This window comes from Lepidothrix coronata, unplaced genomic scaffold (assembly GCF_001604755.1).
Source record: "Lepidothrix coronata isolate B3197 unplaced genomic scaffold, Lepidothrix_coronata-1.0 Scaffold141, whole genome shotgun sequence".
Lineage (NCBI taxonomy): Eukaryota > Metazoa > Chordata > Aves > Passeriformes > Pipridae > Lepidothrix > Lepidothrix coronata.
The window spans coordinates 1,089,551-1,116,807 of NW_016690321.1; the positions used below are offsets into that span (position 1 = coordinate 1,089,551).

The following is a 27,257-nucleotide window of genomic DNA, read 5'->3' on the forward strand; positions in this document are numbered from 1 at the left end:
TAATAAAGGAAGGAATGGTGGGGTGGGGAAGTATCTCCCCAGATCGGGGAGAGAGTGGTCTGCAGGAGAAGCCATGGGCCCCGCTATGGTAAAGGGTCTCAGCATGACTACTTGGGCTGTAGGGGGACACAGAGGGGCTGCCTTAGGGAAACCTCAGCAATATTAGTAGCTAGGTATAAAATGTGAGTACATGTACATGCATGTGTATATATATATCTCTCTAAAGAGCAAGTGGAGATATAATTAGCCACAGAAGAAGGAGTCTGGACCCTGCTATGGTGTCCATCTAGTCTCACCTTCCTGCACTTGTTCCTGCTGAGGTTATGTCCCCATGCAGACAGGATACGCTTCCTCTTGCACCCCAGGGTTTTTTGCATTTCTTATCCTTGTTGGACCCACATCTATCATCCCGTGGTTTTCCAGGCAGAAGAAACCCTTTTCACTGGAGGGGTTGGAGTGGGTTCAGGCTTAGTGCCTAACCTCCAGGCCCATAGAGAGGTTCACAAAACCTCTCCCAGTTCTCCCCATAGCCTATGGCAGCCTTGGCTGCTCCCGCTGTGCTCAGCAGTGCTCTGTAAGGGTTTGAAAAACAAAACCCAGTGGTCATCCTCTTGCATTAGGCCAAAACTACAGATCTTTGTCCTGTAGTTCTGTCAGCCAGAAATGTAAATGGCAGGTGGGAAATTGAGGGATGGGGAGGGAAGACAGAATGAAACACATTTCTGTATTGGCAAAAATCCTAGTGGAAGTGCAGTTCTTCCAGCAAATACTTTTGCCAGGATTCTTTATTTAGTTTGTATAGCCAGAATAGGGCCTGGTGACAAAAAGATGTTTTTCCACCCTAGGAGGTTGTGCTGTAACAGCTGTATCAGCCTGCATATTCTCCACAGTCCACAATAAAAGCAAAGTTGAATTAATAGAAAGAAAAAACTATTAATTTGCCAGCGAGGTACTTAGCTACTTAATACCTTCCCAGCTTTCCTCCCAGGAGCTGGCAGAGGCCTGGTGTGCATGAGGAAAGCTGTGACAATCTAAAGCGGGGTGTGATTGCATGCATGTGTCTGCTGCAGGGGTCCATGCTTGTTCCCAGGGTCACTGTAGCTGTGCTGCAGGTTCTGCTTCTCAACATCCTGAGCTGGAAAGCTGCTGCAAGCCAAATTAAAAAAAAAAAAAAAAAAAAAAAGGAAGACATAAAAGCCAGAAAAAAAAGCAAGAAGAGGAGCAGAGGAGTGAATGAAGTGGTTTGGGTGCAGGGGAGTATTGAACTCTTGACTTCTTGAACAAGCTCAGAGGGAAGGAGCTTGGATTTGGAGGCAGCCATGGGGCAGGCCTGGGTACCTGGTGGCAGTCAGAAGTTGTTGCCTGCCAGGGTGAGAGGAGCTGGGTCTGGCACAGCTGGCTGGCTCAAAGCAGGGCTTGCTGAAGCCCAAGCAGTTTTCCTGCACAGACGAGACCAGAAGGGCCATCTGGCGAGGCCATTGCTGGCAGGGACTGGTTCTGCAGCTCCCTTGCAACTGCTGCCATCTCGTCCAACATGATCGTCCCTGTGTCTGCACAGGACCCAGGCCCTGCCAAACCTGCCTGCCTCCCACCCTTTACCCTCAACAGAGAAGATGCACAGCCCTTCACTCAGGAGGATTTCAGGGCATGATGTGCACGCCTCAAAGCATGCAGCTGGCGAGGAAGGAGTTGGGACTCCTGTTTTAGGAGAGCACTGCTGACAGCGTGCCCTGCTCCTGCCCGGCATCCCACCCCCAGCACTTTTGCTGCTAATGTGAGAAAGTTTGGGCTGGCCTGGCCATGGCACCATGGGGCTGGTGACACATCCTGTGCCCGTGGGAGGGCTGTGTGCCTGTGACTCTTCTGCTTGTGCTTCCATGGGGACTTGCAAGGTGGGCTGCTGGGGCTGCTCATAGCAGCTGCACACCCTTTAGTGCAGCGAGTCTGTGGCTTTTTGTGGGGGCACTGATTTGAGCCTGCCCCTACTGAGGGAGAGCTGCACACCATTACCAGCACCTTGACTAATGCAGCATCCCTGGTCAGTGGCATGAAATAGGTGCCTGGGCTTTGCTGGTGGTGGGAAGCACCCAGGTGTGGTGCCAGGAGGCATCTGCACTGAGAGGTGTCATTCATAATAAAACCATGCTCCTCACTAGCGCTGGCAGGAGTTTTCAGAGCGCTCTTGGTGTAGGAGGGATGGCTTTTAAGTGACTGGGACAGACAGTGCCGGGGTGGAGGCAACGCTGGCAGCAGCTCCCTGTGCTTTGTTCCCCGTCTGGGGGCTGCTGCCCCCCAAAAGTACTCAGCAGAAGTAACTCGGCTGCCTCTGCCACAGGGGGCTGTGAGAGGAGCCTGCAGTGGAGGGGCAAGAGGTATGTGTGTGGGATGACAGGTCCGGGCTGCTGTGGGGACAGTGACCTCTGGCAGCAGCGAGGGGCGAGGAGGGCAGGAGACAGCGGGGATGGGTTACACCCACGGCACTGAGGTTCATTTTCCTTTTCCGCACCCCGCCTTCAGCCGCTCCTGCCTGACGGGCGAACTGCAACCGCGGTATCTGCAGCTTGCTGAGTAAAAGTTGTTCCTCAAGCTGTTGATTACGGTTAATTACCATTAAATTTGCCTTAAATGGATCCTAGTTGTACTCGTTCACTTCGGGGTGGCGGCTGCCAGGTGCGAAACACAGTAGCTGCCCCGGTGCCCTGGGACCGGGGTGGGTGGGTGCGGGAGGGAGGGAAGGAGGGGGCGGCCGGGAAGGAGGGGGCGGCCGGGGCGGCGGCGCCATCTTGTGGGTGAGGGCGCGGGGCGGTGTCCGCCGCCGCCACCGCCCCTCAGGCCCTGCCCGTCACCGCGGCACGGCCGGTCTGGGGCTCGGTGTCCCCCGGCGCTCAGTGTCCCCCCGCCTCAGGGGCTCAGCTGTCCCGCCCGGTGCGGGTGGACTGCCCGGGGGAAGCTTTAACCCACTGACTCATGCAGACCTAACATGGTCTCTCTGCCCTGGTCCTATGTGAGCCCCAGGCACGGTCAGGTGGATGTTCTCCTGGAAGGTGTCAGCCTGAGAAGACAAAGGTGTACCTCCAGGCGAGTTTCTGCTCGCCCCAGCTTGACACGCAGGAAGCCCATGAAGGAGAACCGTAGGGAGCACCACGAGGCTGAGGCATGGCCCCCAGAGTGTGTCAGGCCTGTGGTAATTTAGCCCCGGGAATCTTTCCAGCAGGTGAACAGAGAAAAAGCAGGAGTGGGTGATTTCTGAGGCAGACTCGTTTTGCTGATGAAAGGGAATTAGAGAAGTGCCCCCTCCCTTCCCCACGGTAGTGTCAACACCTTTATTCTTCTGTTTTCCCATCAAGTCCCTGATTGTTCTCTTCCCTAAAGCAGTTCGATGGGTAGAAACATAGCGAGGGCATTGGCAGCTTTTTCGTCGGCGTCATCCAGCCCTGCTGAGAGGCACTCAGCACACAACAGTGGTAAAAATGCTGGCAGAGGTACGGCCCCGCTTGCACTGGCTCTGCTATCGCTCCTGCTGCCAGACAGAGGGAAACTGTACGCCTTGGAGTCTGGGGTTAGAGGAGTCAAAGAGATTGTGAATCCTCAGAGGTGTGCGTGTTGCCGTTGGCTGGCTTTCCAGCAATGGGGGATTGAGCTGGTCTCTGACAAGGCAGCAAATCCGGAGCTGCCGTGCTGGGGAATGAAATGCTCTGTGCAATCAGGCTCGTTGAGTTGCTGCAGCACTTCTCTGCGCCAAGCGGTGTTTCTCTTTTGGATGGTTGTGGTGTTAAACGCTTCAGCAATAAAGAGGCTTTGTTGTGGTCTCTGCAGCGTTGCTTTTGCCTTGGCTAGCAGCAGCCTTTTTGTTTGAATTAATACTTTCCCTGGAGTTGGCTGTGGGGGCATGTGTGGGCACATCTGTGTGTGTGTGTGTGCCTTTACTTGTGGGTGTACATTGGACACAGCTGTGAGCAGGCACTTATGGTAGGTGCAGCACTTGCCCAAACGTGTTGCTGTTTTCGCGCGCCAGAACAATGTGCCTTTCCTCATGGTTGGGAACGCTGGCCACCATTGCAGGCTTTTAACAGTCCTTGAGTGAAATTAATAGAGACTTTTCCACCTACAAGCAGAAACTGTGGCTTGAACCTAGCCCAGTCCTGTATTTAGTCTCAGGAAGTGTCAGCATTCACTGCATTAAAGGGAAGACCAAGCCATACGGATCCTGGCCAGTCAGTGCTGCAGCGGGGTTATAGCTGGCCAGGCAGTTCCCTCCTCGTCATGCTGCAGGGACCGGCTCACATGCAGCAGTGTACTGTATAATGCATGAGTGAAGGTCATACAATGACCTATTGCTATGGAGCTTTGTAATTTATTTCCTTTGGCACAGGTATGCTGGTTAGTTCCACCTAAGTTTCAGGGCGATCAGTTCAGCCCCACTACAGGCTGGTAATAGAAACACACAACTCCCCAGCTTTTCCTCATCTTCCTCCCATTTGTGTCTCCAGGGTTAAAACTCAGTCCAGAATCCCCAGACCAAATTGAATTAGAATTTAACATTCAAAGATTCAGGCTCCCTTTAGGCTCTAAGGAACAGAATGTCATCCTGTCTCGCAGTTAATAGCTGCTGGGTAGTCGTTTCAAAGCCATTTCTTTTCAGTGAGCTCTACCATAGCAAATCCCAGCAGTGAATGTATTTCTGGCCTGGCTGTGCCTTTAATCCCACAGCTGAGTCTTATGTGTGATCTCTTTTGAAATGCTAGATCTTTTTTTTTTTTTTTTTAATTCCAGACAGCGATATTTCTAGGACTTGGCATTTCGAGTGGCAACAGGGTTGTTTATAGGAAAAGAAGAGAAAGGACAGAAGGACGATGTTGACCTGGCAGCTCTACAAACCTACCACACTTAATCCACTTATCACTCTGAATTCCTGAAGCAGATAAATGCTGATAACAGTTAAAACACATCACTGACAGGAGCAGCATGTTCTGTCCTCTAGAAATACATCAATGCTGAAAATTGCAAAGCTGTGTGCTACCATGGGGATGAGCGTGATATAAGAGCCGAAGAAGCCCTCACTGTTCATCCGAGTTCTTCTACAGGAGGATAGTGAACCTTTGCTTCCTTCTCCCTCCCTGCTCCATCTACCTTAAGATGCCCTTCAGGCCTGAGAAATGCTGCTGAGCACTGTTGTGACCCCAGAGCCCCCCAGAGCCACAGCTGCCTGATCTGTGCCTCCATATATGAAATACCAATTGGGCCCCAAGTGTCTTGTTACCACTCTTGATTGTCCTTGCTGCTCAGCGTTAAGACCTGTGAGGAGCAATTTCCAGCTGAGACCAGCCCCGTCCAGCTCACATCAGCATGTCTTGGGGAGAGGAGTTGGTTTTGGCTAATCTGAGCTAAACCTTCCCTGGAGGAATGCAGCTACTGCACCAGCCTTGCAGAGCCACACAAAGCCACTTGCTCCTCTCCCCATCTGTCAGGGCTCTCACCAAGGTATTGGAGCCATCCCTGGGGTCAGGGGGCCACAGTGGCCACGGCTGCACACCTCCCCCTGTTACAAGACCCCTTCCTCTTGAGGACCTGTCCCAGGCTGAACAGGAGGAAAAATGCTGTAAACCAAAGGTTGTTTGGAGCAGACCTCACTCCTACAAACTCTGGATGGACAAAACAAGTGATAGTGCTTTTGATGACGTGCAGTTTACAGGCTCATCTGCTGCCTTAGGTCTTTTCCCCCATGGCCATCCCCCACCAGTCTCCACAGCACAGCACCCCGTGGGAGCAGGCACCCTTGAAGTTGCAGCAATGTGCTTTCTTGTGGATAGTGCAAATGTCTCACAAGAAGTGCGAAAGGAGGAAGCTGCCTAGAGAGAAGTGAAGATCTCTCAGACATGGGGGGGGAGTTTATGAGTCAGATGCTGCTCAGCTGTTGCATTGCAGATGTCTTAGCTAAAAACAAGCTTTTGTTGAAATCAAAGACTCTTCGTGAGTATAGGCGGCAGGAGCCTCCCACAAAAAGAGAGTTTTCTTCTTCAAAGGGCTCTCCTTAGGTTTGACTACAATAGATTACTTAAAGCTTGCCTGCATTGCGAAGCTGATTCAGAGCCAGCATGGTGTGGATCTGAAGCATCCCAGCTGTTAGGGATGAATTTGCTGTCTGGTTGTTCTCACTTTGTGAATATGAGTGCCTTCCTCTGAAGGGACCTGGTGGAGGAGTTGGCTGTGGAGGGATGTTTTGTGGAGTCAGGAGTACAGTGGAGCCATTTCTCTGTACTGACTGCTGATGTGGGTACTGGTTTTCTGCACTGAAGACAAAACAGGGATCCCACACTTGAGTGTTCACATCAGTTTGGAGGGTGACAAAATTTGCTTTAAATGTGGGCAATATTTTACGGTCATCGGGAGACAAAGCTCTGTGTGTTAAAGTGCTTATGGTCTAATGTTTGGACACCCGCTGGTAGGTGTAACACCATCGTGGTAGTACAGAAATATTAACCCTGGTGCGGGGAGGAGTCTGACCGAAAAGCAGAAGAGCTTGCATCTGCCAGGAACTGCTTGCCAAAAGCAGTGTGTGTACATCCTGCCTGTCCCTTCACAAAGGGGAGGGGATCAACCAGCTGCCCAGGCATGGAAATACCTGACAAATCCCCATCTCTTTTGCCTTTTGGATCTTCCTGTCTTGTTGTTTTCTTACAGCCTTTGACACCCATCATGGCCTCTAATCTAAAAGTCATCTTCCTCTTTCTTTGGTTGCTTCAGTGTGGAGGTAAACAAATACTTTTTTTTTAAATTCCTTTTGTTTACTCTCATGTTTTTTTCATATTAGAGCATTTCCAGCTGCTATCTTTTGCTAATTTCCAGAGATCCCCTCTAGGAATTTGCACGCTGCTGCTATTTCTGTCTTTTAAGCATTTCAAAGCTGAGAGAGCAAATCCTCAAGAAAGGGGAAACATGGGAGAAGGGTTAGATAACCTAAATAAAATGGTTTGGCTTTTTCCTTGGCATGTTCTTCTCAAGCTCATGGCTCCTGGGATACTGCAAGAAGATAGATCTCTCCTCTGCTTTGTTACAGCAGTCCTTAGCCATGTCTTGTACAGAAACTATATTCATGTGTGTTCTGCTGGGTAGAGATGAGGAGAAGGATGATGAATGATTTTGAAAAATATGGCCCAGAAGAAACCACTTGGGTTATCACTCCCACAGTGTCTGCAGGATTTTCTGTGATTTCTTTCCATAATACTGTTCCTAGTGTACACAGGACTGTGTGTTCACAAAGAATGAGCATGTCCCTGAGGACTGTACTATATCTTGGTTGCTTTTACGGCCAAGAACCTTTTTCTAGTGATGTAAGCTAAGCTCTTCCTTACTCTCAGGCTGTTGTCCCTGGCTATGTGATCTGTAGAGAATTTTCCTTAATGGATGTTACTTCCCAACAGTCCTTTCTGGGCAGTGGCCATGCCCTCCCTCCATTGTTGCCCCCCCACCCCTTCCTCAGTGCTCGGCATTAAGCAGCGCGAAGTCTGAGTTGCCTTTTCCAATGCCAGATCCCGCTGTGCAGGGGTGATGCTGCTGTTGTGATGCAGTGTTAGTGCATGATGACAGGAAAGCAAGCCTGGCTGTGCTCTGGGACAGCTCTAATACCTTGTTATGAGCCTGTTCATAGATGCAGAACTCCAGGGAATCCCATCAAAAGCATGAATGAAAAGCCTGCCCATCCCCTACTTTCTCTCTCTACCCTTTTTTCCCTCTTCTGTTTTCACATCTCTGAAAGAATCCTTCATTTCATAAGAAGGCTTGTGTGTAAGTTTCTAGTTCCCTTTCTTAAACAGCCTCCTCTTAAATTGCTTTATATATGGTATCATGTCAGGTGCCAAACAAGTAGATCTAGAGACTGCCTGATGTTAAACCCAGATTTGGCTGGGAAGCCAAAGAAATCCTGTACCCCAGGCTCCTTACCAGCCTGTGGCTCACTCTAAGTTTTTTTTACTTTTCATTAAACAAAACAGGGAGTGAACTGTGGTGTGGTTCCACTTCTGTGCTTATTCATTCTCTCTTGTAACTCCTGACGTCATTGTCTACTGAATTGCAGTGATAAATCACTTTAAACTGCCCTGTATGTGTTAGGAGGAAGCACATGAAGAGTGTGATCTTCCATCTCTCTGCTTAAGATACTGTCACATATAGATACTTAAGATCTGCAGTCCTCTGCAGATAGTTCCCATATCTGGCATCAAGGCTTGTACTTTGCTGCCCTTTTACAGCAGCAAAACTTTGGAGTGATTAAGCTGTGGCTTATTTCTCATGGCCCTGGTGCTGGCCCCTGTATGGAATATGCAATTTCCTTCCCCACTTGTTTTTCAGAAATACACAGTGCCACTGGTAACACCCGCTGACGTACAACACCTTCACTGCCACAGAGTCATCACATGGCCACATGTAGATGCCCAGGCAGAAGCTTGTAACTCAAGAGTTCCAGGAGATGTCTAGCTAGCATTTGTCTTGGAAAATCGCTTTCTACTCACCCCCTATAAATACAGTCTCACACCACTGCAAAATCAGTTCACTTCCTGCTTCATTTCCTGTCTCTCTGTGTGCTGGTGTTGTACAGAGGAGCTCACAAGAGAAAAGGGGAAGCCTGTGAATGCAGCAGGCTATCAGAAATCAGACAGCAATTACCTAAGAGATGTGGCAGATCACACAGGGCACATGCTCCGAATCACTCAGTTTCTGACAAGGGCCAACACTGTGTGCTCTGGGCGTGCTTCTTGGCATATGGTTACTTTCCGTGTGATCCTGTCTTTGGGACAGCCGTCTTCTCCTGACTGAAAGCGATGTTAGGTAACTGCTAACACTTATTACCCTTACAGGGGAAAATGTTGATGTACAGCAGAAACCTCCAATCCAGGTTGCGCTGCTCAAGGAAGAAATATCCATCCCCTGTAAAGTCATCTTTCCTTACATGCCGAAATACACCAAATTTTCAATCTGCTATTACTGGATTAATTCACTGGGCCAGAAGACATCCATCTATAATAGGTCAGAAAACTTACCCATTCCTTCTGGAGAAGAGAATAAGACTGCTGCCATATCTTATGACCACAGAATTGTGCCACTTGAAAAGACCTCTTCTACTGGCACATACTACTGCGAGGTCAAATGGAATGACATCCAGAAAGTGGGAAAGGGAGTGTTTGTCCTCGCTAGAGGTAAGTGAACAACCAGAAGGAAGGGCAGAAGGTTAAAAATCAGCTGGATCTGGCTATGAAAATATGGTCTTTGCTCTTCTTTTCGTCTACCCAAACATGAAATCAGGTGGGAATAATGATTCATGCCCAGTACTTACTGCCATTGGGGTTGAATGCGCCTTGCACAGGGGACCCGTGCTACTGTTCCCGATGGGGAACGTGAAGATGCAGTATTTTTTATCTGCCCTGCCACAGCCTCCTGGGAGTCAGGATCTATCCAGGGAGCCTTGGCACGGGGTCGGATGGTGCTTTTAAGTGCCAATGTTGAAGAGATAGTGCGGTTTGGCCTTCAGCACTATGGCAGAGGCAGCTGATAAGGTCAGTCCTTAGGGCGCTTGCTGTAATGAGATGTACAGGTTCGGTGCTCACTGCTAGGGGCTCATGAACAGGTTAGGGACTGACTAACATCCCTCCCTGTTTTCCACGTGATGCAAGGCTTTGGTTGGTCTGTTAATGGGCAGACCGGAAAGCAAGGGAAAGCTTCATGCAACATAAGAGGAATGTTAAAGAAAAGTGATAAGGACGGGCTGCTGACTGGCTGGATTTGCATTTCTGAATGCTGGATACGAAGAACTTGTTAGTGTAAATGCAAGAGCTGCAATGAAATAGCTTTGCTATGCTGGTCAGAGGATGCTTACAGTACCCACCCTCCTAGTTTGTGTGGCCTGTGTGCTTTCCACCCTTTGTCTTTCTGCTCCTATCACAAGACCTTTGCCAGCCTCTATCTGCCACATTTCTTGGCTCTCATAGTTGTATCACCTCCATCTAATGCACTATATGACATGGAGCTGCTTATAACCTGCCTCTTCTGTGTGATTCTGCAGCTTCACTCTGCTTTCTCTTCAATCGGAGTGGGTTTTGAAGGTTGTGTGCATCTCTGCCACCATACTCTCCAGTCCTGTATTTTAGTTCTCTCAAGGCTTTTTCCAGGGCTAAAAACACAGCAGGATTGTAACTTCCACTCACACTGTAAACCTTTTTCCTTCTTTCTTACAGGTACAGGGTACATAGATACCTCTTATGGGTGGGAAATCCTTGTTACCCTTACTGTTCTTCTTGCTGCATTGAGCATCATCGCAACAGCTTTGCTTCTGTGGAAAAGAAAGGCAAGTTATAACCAAATAAAACCCAATACCTGACATGACCCATTCTAGGAATTAATTCCATTTGCTTCTAACTTGGCTGGATTGGAAATCCCTGTCCTGAGATTTTCCATGCTGGGTGTCTGCCTTGGTTTATTTTCTTAAGTTCAGTTTTTCTGAGAAAAAAAATATTACAGGAAAGACAAAAAGAGTCAATAATTAAAGAAATTCTGGTAATTGTTTTGACTCCAGCATGCTCTGCTTTAGAACAAGGGTTTGACACAGGGCAGCAAGTCACACTAGCAGTGTGCTGGCCCTGAAAACATTCAAGGAGATGTAGCTTTGTGATGGAATTTTGGAAAATTGCAGTTTGTGCATACTCAGTTGTGGCTCTCGTCAGTTTAGCAGTTCAGTTGTCTAAAACCCCTGTGAGGGGGCCTTACCTGCCAGTCAGACAGGTAATGTCCTGTGCACCCAAGCAACTCTGTTGCAACCCTGATGGCAGGAGGAGGGCATGACATTCCCTGTTTCTAATCCTCTTTCAAGATGGAGGTTACTCTGGTTCAGGAATTCTGCAGCTGCATTCCTGAGCTTGTGCACCATAGAAGAAAAAAATCTGCAGTGTGGAGGGGCTGGGGACCAAAGCTTTGGGCATGAGTTTGCAGAGAAACATTAAGAGGCAGAGAGAGAGGGAAAGGTCATGACAAGGATCCCAAGGAAGCATGTGTGGAAATTACAACTAACTGGGGAAAAAAAGAGAGGGACAAGGGCCTGAGGAGCAACAAGCTTTAGATGACTCTGCTTTGAGCAGAGGAAGTTTAGACTAGACAATCTCCAGAGGCACCTTTCAACAGCAATGATTCTGTGAAGCTGGAAGAATGAGCCTGAGGGCGGAAACTGGGACTGGAATCTGGAGCAAAGAAGCACTGGTTCTCGGAGGAGGGTGTTAAGACTGGACTGACAGGGCCCCTTGGGTTAGCAGACCAGGCTGGGATAAGCTGGGTAAGGAAGTGGAAGCTGGGATGAGTAACTGAGGGCAAAGGGGAAACCGGGTGTGGGGAAGAAAGGATTTAGAGAGAAGGAGAAGAAAAGCCAAAAACAGGGCAAAAGATCGGGATGAGACAGGGGCTCTGAGGAAAAGTGTCTGGAGTCATGATACTTGAATCTCTGTTGTTTGGGAAAAACCTTCAGCTCCTAGTACTGCCACCCTCGGGTGTTCAAATTGCATCCTCTGCATTCTTCCAGAGATCTCAAGGCTGGCTTAAAAATACCTGATGTCTTTTAAAGCGGAGCTTGGGGATTGCTGTTTTCTAGGTAGAGTATGCCCCATATTTACTTCTTCAGGCTGCTCTCTGCCACCACAACAGCAGGCTCTCTGCATGCATTTTTATGTGGAGGCTGTGCTGCTTGTACAGTCCTTTGACTCCAAGGAGCATCAGGCTTCAGCACACACAGTCAGAGATCATGAGGTTGAAAGCAGAATGGCAGCAGTTGGCAGACCTGCTAATCTCGTGAGACTTGCCTTGCTGGCAGCCTGATACAGGGGAAGGAATGTAAGAAGCAGAGCAAGTCAGCTGGAGACAGGCCCCCATCTCTGTTTGCCTAGACAGTGTCTCCGTGGGGATGAGGAGGGGAGGGCAGTGTCACGACTCGCCAATTGGCATCTCTAGGTTTTGAGGTAGGCCTGCAAGTCTTAGACTCATGGGCTGTCCTTGGGGCCTGAAGAGATCGTGCAGTCATTATATTTGCCCTCCTGCAGAACACAGCCCATATTTCTCACCACAGCTTGCTCAGACCTGCTGGTTTAAAAATGTTTATCTTTAAGAAAAGCTATTTAGCATCCTCCTTAGTTACTAATGGACTGGAAAGCAGTTCATAGTTTTCATGTGATGTGAATATAATCATCCCACTTCTTTCTGAATTAGAACAAAGCAAAGCCTTCTTCCTTTTCTGCCTCCTCCCTTGCTTGCTGAGCTTCTCTATGTGTGAATGGAACACGTTCAAGGAGAACTCATCTGATGCAAGAAACATTTCAGAGGAAGGCACCTTCTTCCTTCAACCCCATGCTGGACTTGCACATTAGTGTATCACTGACTATATGTCATCACTAATGCTTGTCTGGTGCTCTTCTCTTGACCCTGCGTATTAGCAGAAGCTTCCCGGCCAAGTCCTGACAAAAGTCATTGCATTTTGCCTCTCTGGAATTCCCTTGTGCACTATGAAGATGGCCCTACTTTATTCCTTGTCCTACAGCATTGTTCTGTGCTGTAAAATACTTACGCCCTTCGCCCAGTAAAGTTTCAGTGGTGAAAGTGCTTTATATGTACACACAGAGCCCAGTTCTCCTTTCTACTGCTCCAGTGTAAGTCACGGGACTCCTACATGTTACCCTGTGGTGAGGAAAGTGACCAGCATGTGTTGTGCAGACACTGCCAGCACTCTGCTGTGGAAGCATTCAGGAGATGTGCAAGCAGCTGGCTTTGCTATGACATTGGTGTTCATTTCAGCTTTGGGGAGATTGTGTTTTCTCCAAATGTGTCATTTGATGTCTTGTCCCGAGCAGGTGTTGTGCCCTAGAAGGAGCCAGCTAAATATCCTGAGACAGAAGGTGGAAACTCAGCTCCCTTCAGCCAGCCCACCACCACCACCTCCTGTCTATGATGTGAGTACCAGAATCACCGTCCATCCCTTCTGTCTGCATCGTGGTACAACTATTCCTTTCCCTGTCATGGTAAAAACAATGCCAGTATCATGATGTGAAACGTGAGCAATACCTGCATACCAGCCTGGTACTGGTGACCTTGCCCTGCTCAGCTCCTCTCAAGACTGTGCATGTTGTGTGTCTCCATCCTGGTCCCAGTCATGGTCTCCCCAGTGCCCAAGCCTTGCCCCATGCCCTGCTGGGCAGCACCCTTTCCTCTACAGCAAGTGTGGGGCCACAGAGGGTTCCTGGTGGAAGAGGTAGAAGAGTCTCCACAAGTCAGGAAGAAAGAGGGTATTTCAGCCCCTCTTTGTACTGCAGAGTGTCTCAAGGACATGCCCTTCCCAGCTGGAGAATGATGGCTGGGGGGAGAGAGACATGTTCCCCTAGACAACCCCAGCTGTTCGGAGTTCCTGCTATGGTACCTATACTGATGCCAGTGTCACAGACCATTGCAGTCCTGAGCAGGCTGACTAGCTAGCGGGGGGAATAGGGCAGGAAGAAAATAAAGGGAGTCTCTTCTTTGAAGCATTTTCCTTTTCATTGCATCCTTTTCCATTTCCCAAACTGGGGAATGCCAGCTGTTCCCACTCCTCGACCCCAGTAGCTGCAGCGTCATAAGTAATAGAATTGAAGTGGCTCCCCTGAAATGCCAGGTTTAGACCTCAGCTATCTCAGGTAACCATGACTCCTAATCCCATTTACAACCCATCCATCTCCATTTAAAATGGATTCCTTTTTTGCCTTTTACTGCCATGGGAGGGCTGCTCCACTAAGAACGGAAGGGTTTGTTTTTTTTTCCTTGTGATCTGTGGGACGAACAAGGAGAAAAAAAATGAAAGTGAGTAGAGAAGGATGTTACCTGAATATTAGGAAACCTTTTTGTCTGTGAGGTCTGTAAAGACTGGAAAAGTCTCTCCAAGGAAAACCTGTAAGCTCTTCTGCATTAATCATTTAAACTAAACAAAGTGAAGCTCTGGAGGATGTACTACAGAGAGGAGCAAAGCTCTGCCAAGGAAGCAGGAGACCTGATGGGGGGCAGATACAAACAAGAGGGTAGGCCTGCCCCTTCTCCTTCTCACTTTGTGGGGGGGAGGAAGCGGCACCATTTTGTGGCCTTTTAATTTTTGGAGTAGTTGTTTAAAAGAGAGCACTATGTATTGTATGTGATACGTTTGTTCTGGGCAAAAAGCAATGCTTTGGGTAAAGGAGGTTGCAGGTCATAAACCTTTTCATTTGTATCAAGTAATTTCTTTTTAATTCGGGCTTATAAAAATCCGAATGGGTAGTTTCCTGCTGAAGTGGATGATTTCTGCAAGGAGACAAAAAAAAAATCAAATCCATTTCTCGCTCAGTCGGCCTCGTCATGCATCCTTAGCTCCATCTTAATTACATGTTTCATCATGTTGTTCTGTTCAGGCTCCACTAGGGCTAATATAGCAAGCCAGCAGAGCCAGCCTTAGGCACAGGCAATCCCAGGAGCTGGCTGGGCCCCAGTGCTTCAGGAGCCCTATGGACCTGGCCCAGCCGGCCTTCCCCTGGGCTGTTAACCACACACCAGCTGTGCAGGGCTCCTGGCCAGCCCGGTGTGCAGGGCAGGTGGCTCTTTGGCAGGGCTGCAAGCAGCCTGGGACCATCTCCTGTGCGCTGGGGAATATGAGCCCGCCCACTTGGAGGGTCCTGTACTGTGGAGCAGCTGCTGCGGGGCGACTCGTTCAGGCATGAAGCCGCAACTCCCCGCAGCAGACACATGGTGAAAGAAGGGCTGCGAGGTGAGGAGGGGGGAGCACAGCCCTGTGAGGTGTAATGGGGTATAGAGGGCAAGAACCCTGGGGTGGAAACCTGTGTTAGATGGGCCCTCAGGAGAGGTGAGGGGAATAGAAAGTCGACAAACCTGATTTCCTTTGAAAGATGGCTCTGGTGCCCCACTGCTAAATTTTGTGGAAACTGCATAGTGTAAACTCAGACCTGCAAACTGCATTTGAAACTAGGTGTGTTGTGAAAATCTATTGGTGTTAAACTGGGTGTTCAACTTGGTTCTTAATTCACGGGGAGGGAAGAAATCTGTGGTCAGCACTGGGGTAAACTAAGGCAAGGAAAAAGGAAGGACAAGTGAGAAGTAACTCCCAGTGATAAGATAAAGAGGTCAGAGATTAGGGGACTGGACAGGAGGCTATCACATGCCAGCTGTGCTATCTGTGGGGAAGCAACAGGTCAGAGTCTGAAAAAAAGTCAGGTCAAGGAACCACAGTGTCCTTGCAGGCCTGGAGCTGGGAGCAGAAGCAAGAGCAGGCAGCACTGGACATCAAAGTAAGGTCTCGGAACTGGCTGGTGCAGCTCATAACTCTCTGTTATTCTGCATGGCAGCAAGGCTCATCTCTGGTGTGGGAAGGGTCCTACCATGCCTTCTGCAAAGCTCTGCTGCTGAACAGCCCTGGGAGCAAATGCCTTCCCCAGTGGCTCTTCAGATGCCACTATTTACTTTGTGGTCCCTGGGGGTGGGTGTATGCCCTGGTCATGAGGGGGCAGCTGGGAAACCACTTTGTTCTCTCTATACTACCAGGTGTTCCTTGACCTCTCTGTCATCCTGCAACCCCGGAGCTGCTCTACCTCACTGCACTAGACCCAAACCTCTATATCCTCTGATTTCCAGCTTAGCTGCCTAGTTAACGAGCAGCTTGGAAATAACAATCTGAGGGCCTTGCTTCATCTGCTTTACACTTCAAACAAGCTTTTTTGAGCAGCAAACAGAACTCCTGTGGTGCAGGTGCAGTCAGGTTCCAGAGCACAGGAGCTTTTCCAGGTGTGAGGAAGACAGGAGGCTGCTTGGGGATGGGAAGGAATCTGTCAGCAGGGAGGAAAGTAGCCTGTGTGCCTCCACTGTGACAGTAGCAGGTGGTCAGTGACCAAGTAAAAGTAATTAACTGCAAATGGTAGTTGGAGACACCAGCTTTCCAACTGGCCAGCAAAGGACTAGCAGTGTCAACAGCCTTCATGGGAAGAAGGCTTGGGGAGGCAGGGAGTCTTTTTCGGAGGTTAAATACCAAAAGGATCCTTTTTGCTTGCAAGTGGCTTCAGACTGGAGCAGTGAAAGAGGCTGCCTGTCCTGCCAAGGGGACACAGAGCCAGGCTGCTGGAAGTGGAGCACGCAGGACAAGTCCTCACTGTGAGCATCACAAAGAGAATTGAAAATGAGGATGGGGAAATTGGATTTTCTGTGTGCACATGGGCACATGCAAAATCTCTGTGTGGGCAAGTGGGGTTTTGGGAGTAGGAAGCAGAGAGGTGAAATAATTTGACTGTTCTGAGAGAAGGCATGGGAATGGCAGAGATGTGTGGTGCTCCATTCACTGTGGCCCCCTCATGTCTGAGTGCCTGTTTATTCCAAGGCCCCCTCCCAAATGCTGCTCCTGTATCATCTAGTCCTGTTCAAACCACTGTTCTGCTGGCCATGATCCTGAAAGATGCTGAGTGTTTGCAACTCCAGATGAAATGATGAGGGTTCAGGTGATCAGCAGCCCCTGAATCAAGCCTCTGTGTTTTGCTCATCCTCCTCTCTGTGTTTCAGGGCGCCTCGCTCCCTTTGCAGTCTCTCCACTAATACCATCTGCCCCTCTTGCAGCCGGAGCTCCTCCCATCTTCCTGTTGCCAGAGAAACAGCCACCTTGGCAACCTGCTGTCATCCTTGAAAAACACATGGAAAAGTCCTCCCGATTGTTATGTTTGATCCTTCAGGCAGATCTGGAATATCACTCAAACTGACATGCATCTCCTGTGACATGATTACCTGGGGGACAGCGAGTGCATATGCATGTAGGGCGCGTGTGTGTTTCTCTGTGTAGCTGTGTGGGACCACGGTTATGTTTGAGGGCCTGGGAGCATATGGAGTTTTTTTACTATTCTTTGCTCACTCTAAAAAGAAAGGAGAGTTCTGGCTTGGAAAAAAAAAACCAAACCCAGACAATAAACAGGAATTTTGTCCAATGCAGGGTTTCCCATTTTCAACAGCACCTGTGCTTCAGGACCCCCAGCCTCTCCCCTTTTCTCACCTTTGTGTGCCTAGAATAACCACGAACAAGGGCTTGTGGGTGTCAGGCACCTAAACAGTCCTGAGTGATGCAGAACACTGCCCCTTAGCCATGTCCCCATGGTGCACATCATCATCCCCTGTGGCAGAGGGGTCTTTATTCTCCATTCTGCGACAAGACAATTTGGAGCAGAGGGAGGCAGGGGCATTGGCATTCTTCTCCACTGCCTTACACAGGGTAGGTAACATCAAAGCCTGTCTCTGTGAGCCTGAAAAAAAGAAGATGATGCAGTTGCACTGTAGGGATTTTAGAGGGAAAGGATTTTCTGTTTGCCCAAGTTCAGGTCAGGAACTTCAAAATTTTGGAGATGGCAGGGGTTTCTAAAAAGTATCAGGCGTGAGATGGGGAACGACCCAGTGCGTAATTAGTAGTCTTAAACCTCAATAATTTATTTGATCCCTATTTTCTTCTTTTTTCCCCTGTGCAGAGCCTGGACGTGCGGCAAATTGATATCTATTCTGTCCTCGAGAACAATACAAAGAACCCTTCACTCAAAAAAAATCCTCCAAGAAAGGTAAGAGCTAGGGCCCTATTCTTGGAAAGTTCCCATATGCACTGAGCACATGGAGAAAGAAATCCCACAGAATTGCCATGACCTGGCAGGCAATAAGTGTGTCTCCAGTCCCACCAAAAGGGGAAAACAGGATGTGGCATGCAATCACCAGCTGGGCTGCACATGTAGCCTATCTTCCCTCTTCCAGGAGAACCCTTGCTCCTGCAGCCTGACCAGTTTTGGCACTCACAGTTTTGAGCAGATGCTTTGCTGTATGACATATGCTGAAAGGCACTGAGGGGTTTGGCATCACTGCTCGCTCTGAACAGGATGGACATTCATGGAGAGTTGGGCACATGCTGGTCCCCGCTATTGCCCCTTCCAGATTATTTAGACAGTTGTGAAGTCCTCTGGGGTAAAGGGATCTGTGCACCAGCAGCAGATGCACTGCACTGGAGCTGCACTGGACGCAGCTTTCCTCTCACCAGCATTAGGCACCTGAGAGCCATTTCATGGTAGCAGAAGCTAAGATGGTCTGAGCAGAGGCTGGGTTGATACAATCTCTGTCAGCTCTGGGGCTCAGGAAAAGGCAATGTGCCTATGTTTTGGGCTTGTACTAAATTCACTCATTGTGAAAATAGATGCAACTAGGAATATGCAGGTGCAAATCAGTTGTGGGGGCCACATGAAGCAGACCAGGAGTCCACACAGCCTTCTACCCTGCCTTTGGCAGGTGTCAGCTGTTTCATATGGACAAAACTTGCATCAGGCACACCAGGGAACACTTCCTTCCTGTCCTCAGAACTCTGTTTTTCTTTTCTTCTCCAGACCTCTTATCTGCTTAAAAAATATATATTCACTTCTAATGTTAGAAAATGTTCCTGAAAAATGTCTCCTGCTTCCTCCCACTTCTGTCTTATTGGGGATAATTCCCCTGGTTTCACCATCCCCCTGGTTCATGAGTGCGTCTCATTCCAGTGTCTGAGGCATTTCCACAACTCCCACCTTTGAGGAAACGGTGGTCTAAAATCAAGCGGCCTCTTTCTGTTTCTGCTACTTGCCACGTGGTCTGGTCCCACGGCCACTGGCTGCCTGCAGTTACTGCTGTGGCACCACTGTGGTTGGTGGTAGCAAAAGCAGTGGCAGGTCCCTGATTACTGAGGAGAAAGGATTGTTTTATATAGGCTTGTCTTACATGATGCACTGGAAAAGACAGAATCCCTGGGTTTGTGTTCTTGCTGCATTTTTAATAGTTGGATAGGGTCCCTCTTCCTGGTCCTGTTTATTCTTCTGTATACCTTTACCAGCTACCCCTTTCGAAATTATTCAGTCTGGGTGGCAAGATATAGGATGTGTGAGGTTTCTCCCTACCAGGGAGCTGTCTGAGCTGTGCTGAGTTGTGTTTGTGTGTGGCCCACACCATTCAGCTGCTGCTTAGAGGGGCAGAGGGTCTGTAAAACAGAGCAGCAGCAAAGCAACAAAGCAAGAGCAAAGGAGCATTTCTATGTGAGCAGGTCTGGCACTGGTAGTCTTGACCAGGGTGGGGTAAAGGTCAAAGCAGAGATGGGAGAAAGAGAGGAGAAGAAAGCAAGGAGAGGGGATGAGATGAGCTCTCACACGTTACCAAGCGTCCTCAGTTCTTGTGCTGGTCTGAAGGAAGGGAAGTGTGAGTGGCAGGGCCTTATGATCTCAGCACAGGAGAATTTGACTGCACTTTCCACTATGGTTGCAAGCACCTTGATCAGCTTCCCTGAGTCATCATGGGCTGTCACCGCCTGGGACACTCGTCCTCCAGCTGGCTTTTAGGGTATTTTCCCTAAGAGTGAGACTTGTGGGTCAGTGGGTTTGGCCTGTGAGTGGGAGCTGAGATTGCTGAACAGTGTCTGACTCTGCTGCAGAGGGTCCAGCCTAGCCTTTGCTGTGGGATGCTGCACATAGAGGGGGAGCTGTAAAGGGAAGCGGGGCAGAGAACCCCTGTGAAACAAGAGCATTTGCATGGACCGTGTGCCAGTTTGGACAGCAAGGGGTTAATCCCACATGCTTTGGAGGTGCCTCCTCTCAGCAGTTTTGTAGTGTTTCCCTTTAGTGGTGGCAACAGAGAAAATGCTAGTGTAGGTAGAGCTCAGTTCAGCCGGTGGCATTTCAGCTGCTTGCTGTGTAACCTTGCTTACAGCAGGCCTGTGCCACACAGCGCTTAAAATATCAGTCTGTCAGCGCCTTGTCTACACGAGGAACGGTCGTGAGGAATAGACTCAACTGTTGAAGAAACAGGATTGAGGAGGTCAGGGAATTCCTCCTTCACAGAATCCAAAGTGATTTATTTTTTTACTGAGTCCAATTTTCCCTCCCCTCCCAGTCTGACAGTTTTTTTGGGGAAGAGTGACTCGTAAAGGAGGCATCTTTATCCCTTGGGCTGGATTAGTCACGTTTGTCTCTGGCGGAGCAACATTTCTCACTATAGTGGCTTCTGTTTCAGCAGATCACTTACAGCCATTTCTAGCAGAACAAACGTCAGTGCCTGCTTATTAAGAATTAATTCATCATCTTTTGAATGATTTTCCTCCATTTCTTTTTTCTCCTTTTCATCATTCTGCAGACACCTCAGAAGCAAGCAACTCTAGAAGAATCCTCTGATACACTGTATGAGAATATCTAACGGGGAAAGATATCTGACCCAGTGTGGACCAGACATCTTTCTGTGTGGCAGAGCTACTCTTACATCCCCGATGAGATGCAGATACATGCAGAGATCTACAGTAACTTCAGAGCACAAGCACAAGGGACTTGTGAACCCCTGGCTCCTTCTAAACTGCCCTTCATTAACAACAGAATGCATCTGTTAAAATCCCTCAGGGCTCAGTCTGCACTGATGCAGCAAAGCTATTTTGCAGCAAAGCTGTTTGATGCAAAAGAAAAGCTGCTTTTTTCAAGCACTTATCTTGGGAATGGGCAATATGTGAAGGTTTGTCTCACCTGCCCCGGCTGAAATACTTAACTCTCGATCCTCTGCAAATGATAGGACAATCCAGAGATCTCCCTACTTGCTGGCTTGAAGTTCAGATCCTAACCTGCAGCAGTCCACCTGATCCTGTGCTAGTGGCTTTCCCGAGGAGGCCTTCAGGCCTACATGCATAGTTTAACCAGATCCAAGCATCTACCTGCCCATTTTTCTTTTCTCAGGAACCCCACAGTGAAACATGCTTTCTCATAATCTGCTAATCCCATCAAGTAGTCACAGATGCCTGCTGTGACCACATTCAGGCGACTCAAATCAGTGCCTCCAAGTAAATGCTTCCTCTTCAGCAATATAAGCAGTTTATGGTAAGGACTGGATGCACTGACAGAGATAAAGGTGGAGAAAAGGAAAACAGAAAATATCCCTGCCTGACAACATGTCTCAGTGACAGTGCCCATTCCAGAACAAGAAAGAGGAACAAGGAGGTGGGAACCTCAGGAAACTCCCTTGCTGGGGCCACATGAGCCAGGCAGGTCTGGGGCCAGGTTCCAGCTCAGAGAAGTTCAAGCTGAGTTCCCCAGTTTCCTGCTCTTCTTGGCAATCGCTTGGGATTTTGAGCCTCTGTGGGAGCAGGCATGGTACCTCTGGCCCACCAGAACCAATAGGTTTGCCTTTGTTTCAACTGGCCGGTGTACAATGGTATAAGGCTCCTTTACCCCCTCCCCATATGTTATTTGGCCAGGGAGACCAGTTCTGAAATGACTGGAGGGAGGAGAAGCAAGGCCTTAGAAGTGAATTTTCTATCCAAGTTCTTCTCTCCCCTGTCAGCTGGAACTTGCCTACCATTTGTGCTGATGCATATTCTAGTTCTGATAGGGAAGAAGTTACATTAAATATCCATATAACACGATCAAACCAGCGGATCAAAAAAGCCGAGGCTGTTTTATCTCAGATTAAAAAACAACAACAAAATAACAACCAAACAAACCAACCCAAAATAAGAATATGCAGCATAACTTGAGAGGAATCATAGAAACCTCTTTAAAGAAGAAGATCAAATTAAAATTGAGCTCCAGGGTCATAGGACCCTCTCTAGTTGAAGATAATGTTGCTATGTATCAGAGATAGAGGCTGTGGAAAATGTCTCCGGGGCCTCCAACCTTCCTATACTATGTTTAAAGAGATAATCCGCTTATTGCTTTGCTCTTTTTATTAGAAGAGATTTCAAACATGCAATTTGGACTTTCTTTAACCACAGAAAAATGCTTTTTCTCTTCCCAGTGCTGAGGAATTTATTTCAGAAAGAGCAATGAATAGACAGCATGGCTTATTAGATCTGTTTATCATTTGTTAAGAGATTGCAACAATTATAAATAAATATTTTTTAAATAAAAAGTTTTAGATTTTACTAATCTGAACAGGAAACATTTGTGTTCACAGAAGAGTTTACAGATATAACAATTCCTTTCCTTAACAAATTTGAAGAAATGATGAAATGAATTATAAATATATTGCAATATGGCAATAAAATATTCAGCAGAAGCTGGTGGATTAGATGAAAAGTAAAAACTTTCAAAATAATGATGCTTAGGTTTTGTGTTTTGTTTTTTAAATTTTATAAATGCTAAAAATACTGTGTGCTGCTGGAAATTTCCTGGCAATGATCTTGATTTGCAGTGAGTTGATTTGTCTTGTCTTTCTGTTACCTTTTTAAATAGCATGTTTCTTACATTTATGCCTGAACAATTCTATATATTAAATAGCTGAAGCTGTTTAAAATGAAACATGAGAGAAAGAACAGTATTTGGAATGGAAAATGCTGTTCTAGAACAGTCAGTGCTAAAGTACTGGAAGAATCACACCAGGTTCTGATCAATTAAGTGAAAAAGTAAAAATTTCCAAGAAACACTGGCAAGTGTGGGGATTTGGGCTGTGTGCCAAAACTTGTCAAAATCAGGGTGGGAGGGAAAGGGGGGGAGGGAGGGGGAGTCGCTGTGTTGGTTTCGATGGCTTTTGGGTTGGCCCTGCAAGGAAGGGTAGAAGGCTGCTTCGTGAGAGAAAGGAAGTTTAAATCTGTGTAGCCACAATCTAAAATCACTTCTTTAGCATCGTGCGCCATGGGCAGCACAGCAGCAACAGAGCGTGTGAGAGAGAAAGGCATACAGCAGAAGGCTGTGGGAGCAGGGATGTTTCTAAATGGTATGGATTCCAAGGAGGTATGAGGAAATGCCTGCAGGCACAGGTAGGAGAGACTAGGAAACATAATTTATATAATATTGTTATAGCTACTTTGTAGCAGAGATTTGTTCAGGAACAAGGCAGTCATTTAGTCTTTTTGTCATCATTTGGTCTTTTTGTCTTACCTGGCTCTATGGCCCATGAGAATAAGTGCAGAAAATGCATATTATTAGCAAGAGGAAACAAGTTCCTTCTTTTGAGTGTTGAGCAATTGGGGGAAAAAAAAAAGGGAATTAAGGATCGGCTCCCCCAGCTCCACAAAGGGGAGAAGCGGTGACTGGCTTGTTGTGTTCACCCTACACATTTTGCTTTAATCTGAATGCTGAGAATAGATTTGTCTTAAAAACTGTGTCCATAAGGGTCTCAGATCCACTTGCTTCTCCCAGAACGGTGTTGTTATGCACAGAGCAGGCTCTCTTGTTATAGTGGTATAATCTTTGATTCCCAGGTGTTGAATTATCCTTTTCTACTGACAGGATTCCAGGGAAGTGGAGACTCCTTATCAAAGTAAGCAGTGGTGCGAGGTGGAAATGCACTGCTTGCCTTCTTCTAAAGGAGGTCCCATATTAGCACTAGGATCCTTTGCCCTCTTCACCAGGCATGAGCCTTTGGTCCCGAGAGATGCAGTCTCTCACTGTCATCATCCTCAGTGTTATCTGACATTGCTGCAAAGGGTGTTGGTGACACTGATGTCATCTATTCCCTTTAAATCGACTCCTTCATAATGCTTTACAGCAGATCCTAATTTGAGAAGGGGAAAACCAGGGTGCATTTGAACGGTTCGTTGGTTTGTTGGTTTGATCCTTTTCTGCAGAGGACAAGCTCTTGCATGGGTACCGTTTTGTCATATGACACATGCAAACTATATTTTGCCTTTATCTGTAAACGAGACCTTACTGTGGTGGATAACACCAATGAAATGTATGTCCAAGGTGTTCTCCTTCATCACTTCTGTCTTCTCTTCTTCAGCCTTCTCAGGGATGTCACTATTGCAAATCAACTCTAAATACCCAGCTAGGGCTGATTCTTTGTCAAGGTAGATGCTTGACTGAACAGCACCCAGGAGAAATGGTTATTACTGCTCTGGTTTGCACCGCTGTCTCAGCCAGCAGTGCCCTAAGGGTGTGCAAGTCTGGGCCAAGGGCAGGAGTCTCTTGTTCCAGCTGGGCTGTCTCTTGGAAAGACCTGATGTTTCTTCAGCCCTTGGCCACGCGATATTATGACCCTGTGAGACAGGGATTTAGGGAAGGCAGTGAGTAAAGCCACCAGATGGTGCCCTAGGTCCTCTCTGCTCTCTTTCCTGTCCCCTGCGTGCCCACATCCCCCGCCAGCTTCCCTGGTAACCCCCAGACCACAGGCTTCCAGGGGTGCACAGCTACAGCCATGCAGAACATCCCCAGCTGTGACTGTCTTCAACCTCTGGGGCTGGTGACTCGGACACTCCTCACAGCTCTGCACCATAGCTCAGGTGCCACCAGCACCTGTGAAGAGATGAGGACAGGACAGATGCCCCTCCTTTGCATCCATGAAGTCTGGAGCAATTGCCTCATCAGATATCAATGTCTGCTGTCTTGGCACATGCAAGGGACAGGAGAGTGGCTGCTGACACCATCATTTGGTCAGACTGGTGTCTGAAATGCAAAACTGGCCAGATGTTTGGGGCTGCTTGGAGCTGCCACCACCTTCTTTAACCATTTGGAAATGGCATCTTATCTTGGGTTTGGAAAAATTTATGGTGTGTCCATTATGAAAAAAGCCTTTGCACCATTTGCTGCTTCTCTTCTTTACTATGTCAGGAAGCTGATGAAGGCTCAGACACCACTCTTTCTGTGTTTTGGGATTCTGTGGTGGTCAAGATTTGCTATGCACAGTGAAGTTATCATTGAGAGTTTATAAATAAAAAGGAGCAGCATCAGTGATCTCCAAGGGAAGAGGAGAATGTGAATCTTCAGGATCTTCTGTTGCTTGATTTTAGGGCAAGCCAGTTTTTGCTTACTGTGAGGGATGAAATGTTTTTCTTTGTTAATGATAAAATAGAAATGCAGGTTACTATTAGTAACTAGTATGTTACTAGGTTCTTCCCTAATACTAACCAGTCCTGTAAACTGCTGGACTGTGTTATGAGCTGTGGATCTTCAAGGTTCACAGCATCAGTGCTGCAATGGTAGAGCTATCTGGGGACAAAGGGTGATGGTGCTTTGACAATACCAGGCAGGTTCCCAGGAAAAGTGATACAGCAGGACAAGTTGTCAGCTTCTGAGGCAAGGACTGTTTTGGCAGGATTGGGAGGGTTCCTGTTCCAGGAGGGAGGCTTCTCTTCACTAACTGATGAACCTCTCCTGGAGCTCCTCTTTTCCTTCCCCTTTTTGAAATATGTGGGTTGTGTTGTATCGGTCTGGGCCACGTGAAGATTTGGATATACAGCTGGTAGGGCCAGGCAGGTCAGCCACCCTGCCTTAAGGAGTCAGAATGTAATTATCCAAATTGGAACAGGGTGAACATGAAAAAGCTAGCATATGGGCTTCTTCAAAACGTTATGTCTTTTAATAACCTGTCAGGGCCTCTGGTTTCTATCCCATCTGAAAGATTCGTCTGCCTACAATTTTGTGCCGTGATATCTGAGCACTTCCAGGGGTAATAATTGTACCCAAAATACCCGTAGCACAGTGAGCTTCCCTCCCTTGTGAGAGAATTAGCACTGTAATGTCCGTAATGGTGCTTTTGGCACTGACACGTGCCATTAAAATCAAAGGTTGCAGAAGTTCTTGCAAGGCTCAGTATGTCATTTCAGCTTCATATATGGAAAAAAATGGAGACTCGGGAACTTAATGACTTTTCAAAAATTGCAGACGGTCAAAGGTGAAGTTGGGACCAGAATTCAGGTTCCTATGTTCTTATTTGCACCAGGTTGTCCAGGTAGGAGCCAGTAGCTGGGAAAGTAGGAGCTGCTGAGCTACTTTTAGTTTAGGGGGAAAAAAGTTTCTTCCTGAGTCACCAGCACCGGTTTCTGCAGCACTTTGCTTTTCATTTTTGATTTCTCATGCAGGTATCAATCAGACTCACGTCTGTCTGGCTGCAGTTTGTTTGCTGAGGTAGCAGAGCTGCTGGAGAAGTTACTCCTCTCTTTTACGGATGCATCTACCATTTTGGCACTAAGTAAAGCTCGTGAGAGCTAAATTACCATAGAAAGCCAAAATATGTATGCTTTAGTTCCCCAAATAAATGTTTAGAGAGGGAGTGTGCTGAATTGTTGCTCATTCACCCCATAAAGTCTTTCTGATTCCCGAAGAAGTTACTGAACTTGTGGAGAGGAAAGCAAATGGCTGCAGCTGAGTTGCAAAGGCTCTCTCCATTGGCAAGGAGGGGAGGCAGGGAAGTCCCTACCGTTGCACCAATTAGATCTGGAGAAGGAGGTGTGAGGAGAGGTGATAATGCTGATAATTACATGAATGGAAATGCTTACCATTCTTTTCAATGTTTAAAAGAAACCACAGTTTGAAGGTGATGTAATTTCTGCTCGGTTGGGTTGTTTATTCAAGCAGTGCTGTGCTGGCACATGGGAAGAGAAAGCAAAACTTCATCTCGGCTCCTGCTCTGGGGATTTCTGAATGCTTCCAGACTCATTCAGGTCAAGGCAGGGTGTGAATCCGAAGTACAGCAGCTCTTCCAGCACGGCCCTCTGTACAGACCCGCCCTTGGCTAAGGAATGTGCAAAACGCAGATGGGTGTTCTGAAGGAAACAGTTTAATAGAAGGAATTGTAACTCTTCTCCTTCTCCTTCCCAAAAGATTTAAAATAATCTTGCTGTCCATAAAAATCAGGTTAGCTATTTTGGGTTCTTGCAGAGCTAAAATGAATGCAGCATCTCTCATTTCCAGTCATGATAAGTCACTAGATAGCAATTCTTAATTGCTTGATTAATCTTGAATTTTCAGAGCTGACAGTGCCTGTCCTAGCACTTAGAAAAGAGCTACATTTAAAAGAAAGGAGAAAGTGCTTCCTTTTTCTTTTTTTTTTTTTCTTTTCTTCTCTTTAAGCATAGCCTGCAAGGTAAGAGCATGAAATTACAGAGAGGTTTGTAACATATGTTGTCCTGAGGAAGATGGACCATTAAGCAAAGTGCAAGTGAAACAGTCAGAGGTTTGTGAGAAAGTAGGGGAGGTGATGAATTAATTTTAGCATATGCTTCAGCAATTCCTTACAAGACTATCTCAAACTCAAATGTTGGTACACTTATATTTGCACGTTAGGCCATGGTTTTTGTTTAAATAAAGAAGCAGAAAGGTTTCCTTCATGAAAATCATGATGTTTCTAAGTAGAGAAAGGCAATTTAAGTTCAACAGTTATGGGGGACTATACCCTTGTGTGCTTTGTGTATGGTTGGACTGATAATGATCACGGCACATGCCTCCCCTAAGGGGTGTTGTTAAAAAAAATATAGACCAAATCAGAAAGGACATTCGAACTCC

The 27,257-nt window shown here is 47.5% G+C and overlaps 1 protein-coding gene across 3 annotated transcripts in view; it reads left to right on the forward strand.

Moving 5' to 3' along the window:
* NFAM1 (NFAT activating protein with ITAM motif 1) overlaps window positions 1-22,128 on the forward strand; it is a 54,504-nt gene extending 32,376 nt beyond the window's left edge. Inside the window, exons 1-7 of one of the 3 annotated variants that reach the window (XM_017827645.1) lie at window positions 3,156-3,214; window positions 4,774-6,751; window positions 8,853-9,191; window positions 10,227-10,336; window positions 12,876-12,974; window positions 17,529-17,615; window positions 20,191-22,128. In XM_017827645.1, the coding sequence (XP_017683134.1) occupies window positions 6,613-6,751; window positions 8,853-9,191; window positions 10,227-10,336; window positions 12,876-12,974; window positions 17,529-17,615; window positions 20,191-20,250 (834 nt within the window). In that variant the 5' untranslated portion in view covers window positions 3,156-3,214; window positions 4,774-6,612 and the 3' untranslated portion in view covers window positions 20,251-22,128. Of the gene's footprint in view, window positions 1-2,826; window positions 3,215-4,773; window positions 6,752-8,852; window positions 9,192-10,226; window positions 10,337-12,875; window positions 12,975-17,528; window positions 17,616-20,190 lie in introns of those variants that run through there. The other 2 variants (XM_017827646.1, XM_017827644.1) reach the window with 2 other exon arrangements.
* Window positions 22,129-27,257: the final 5,129 nt, after the last annotated feature.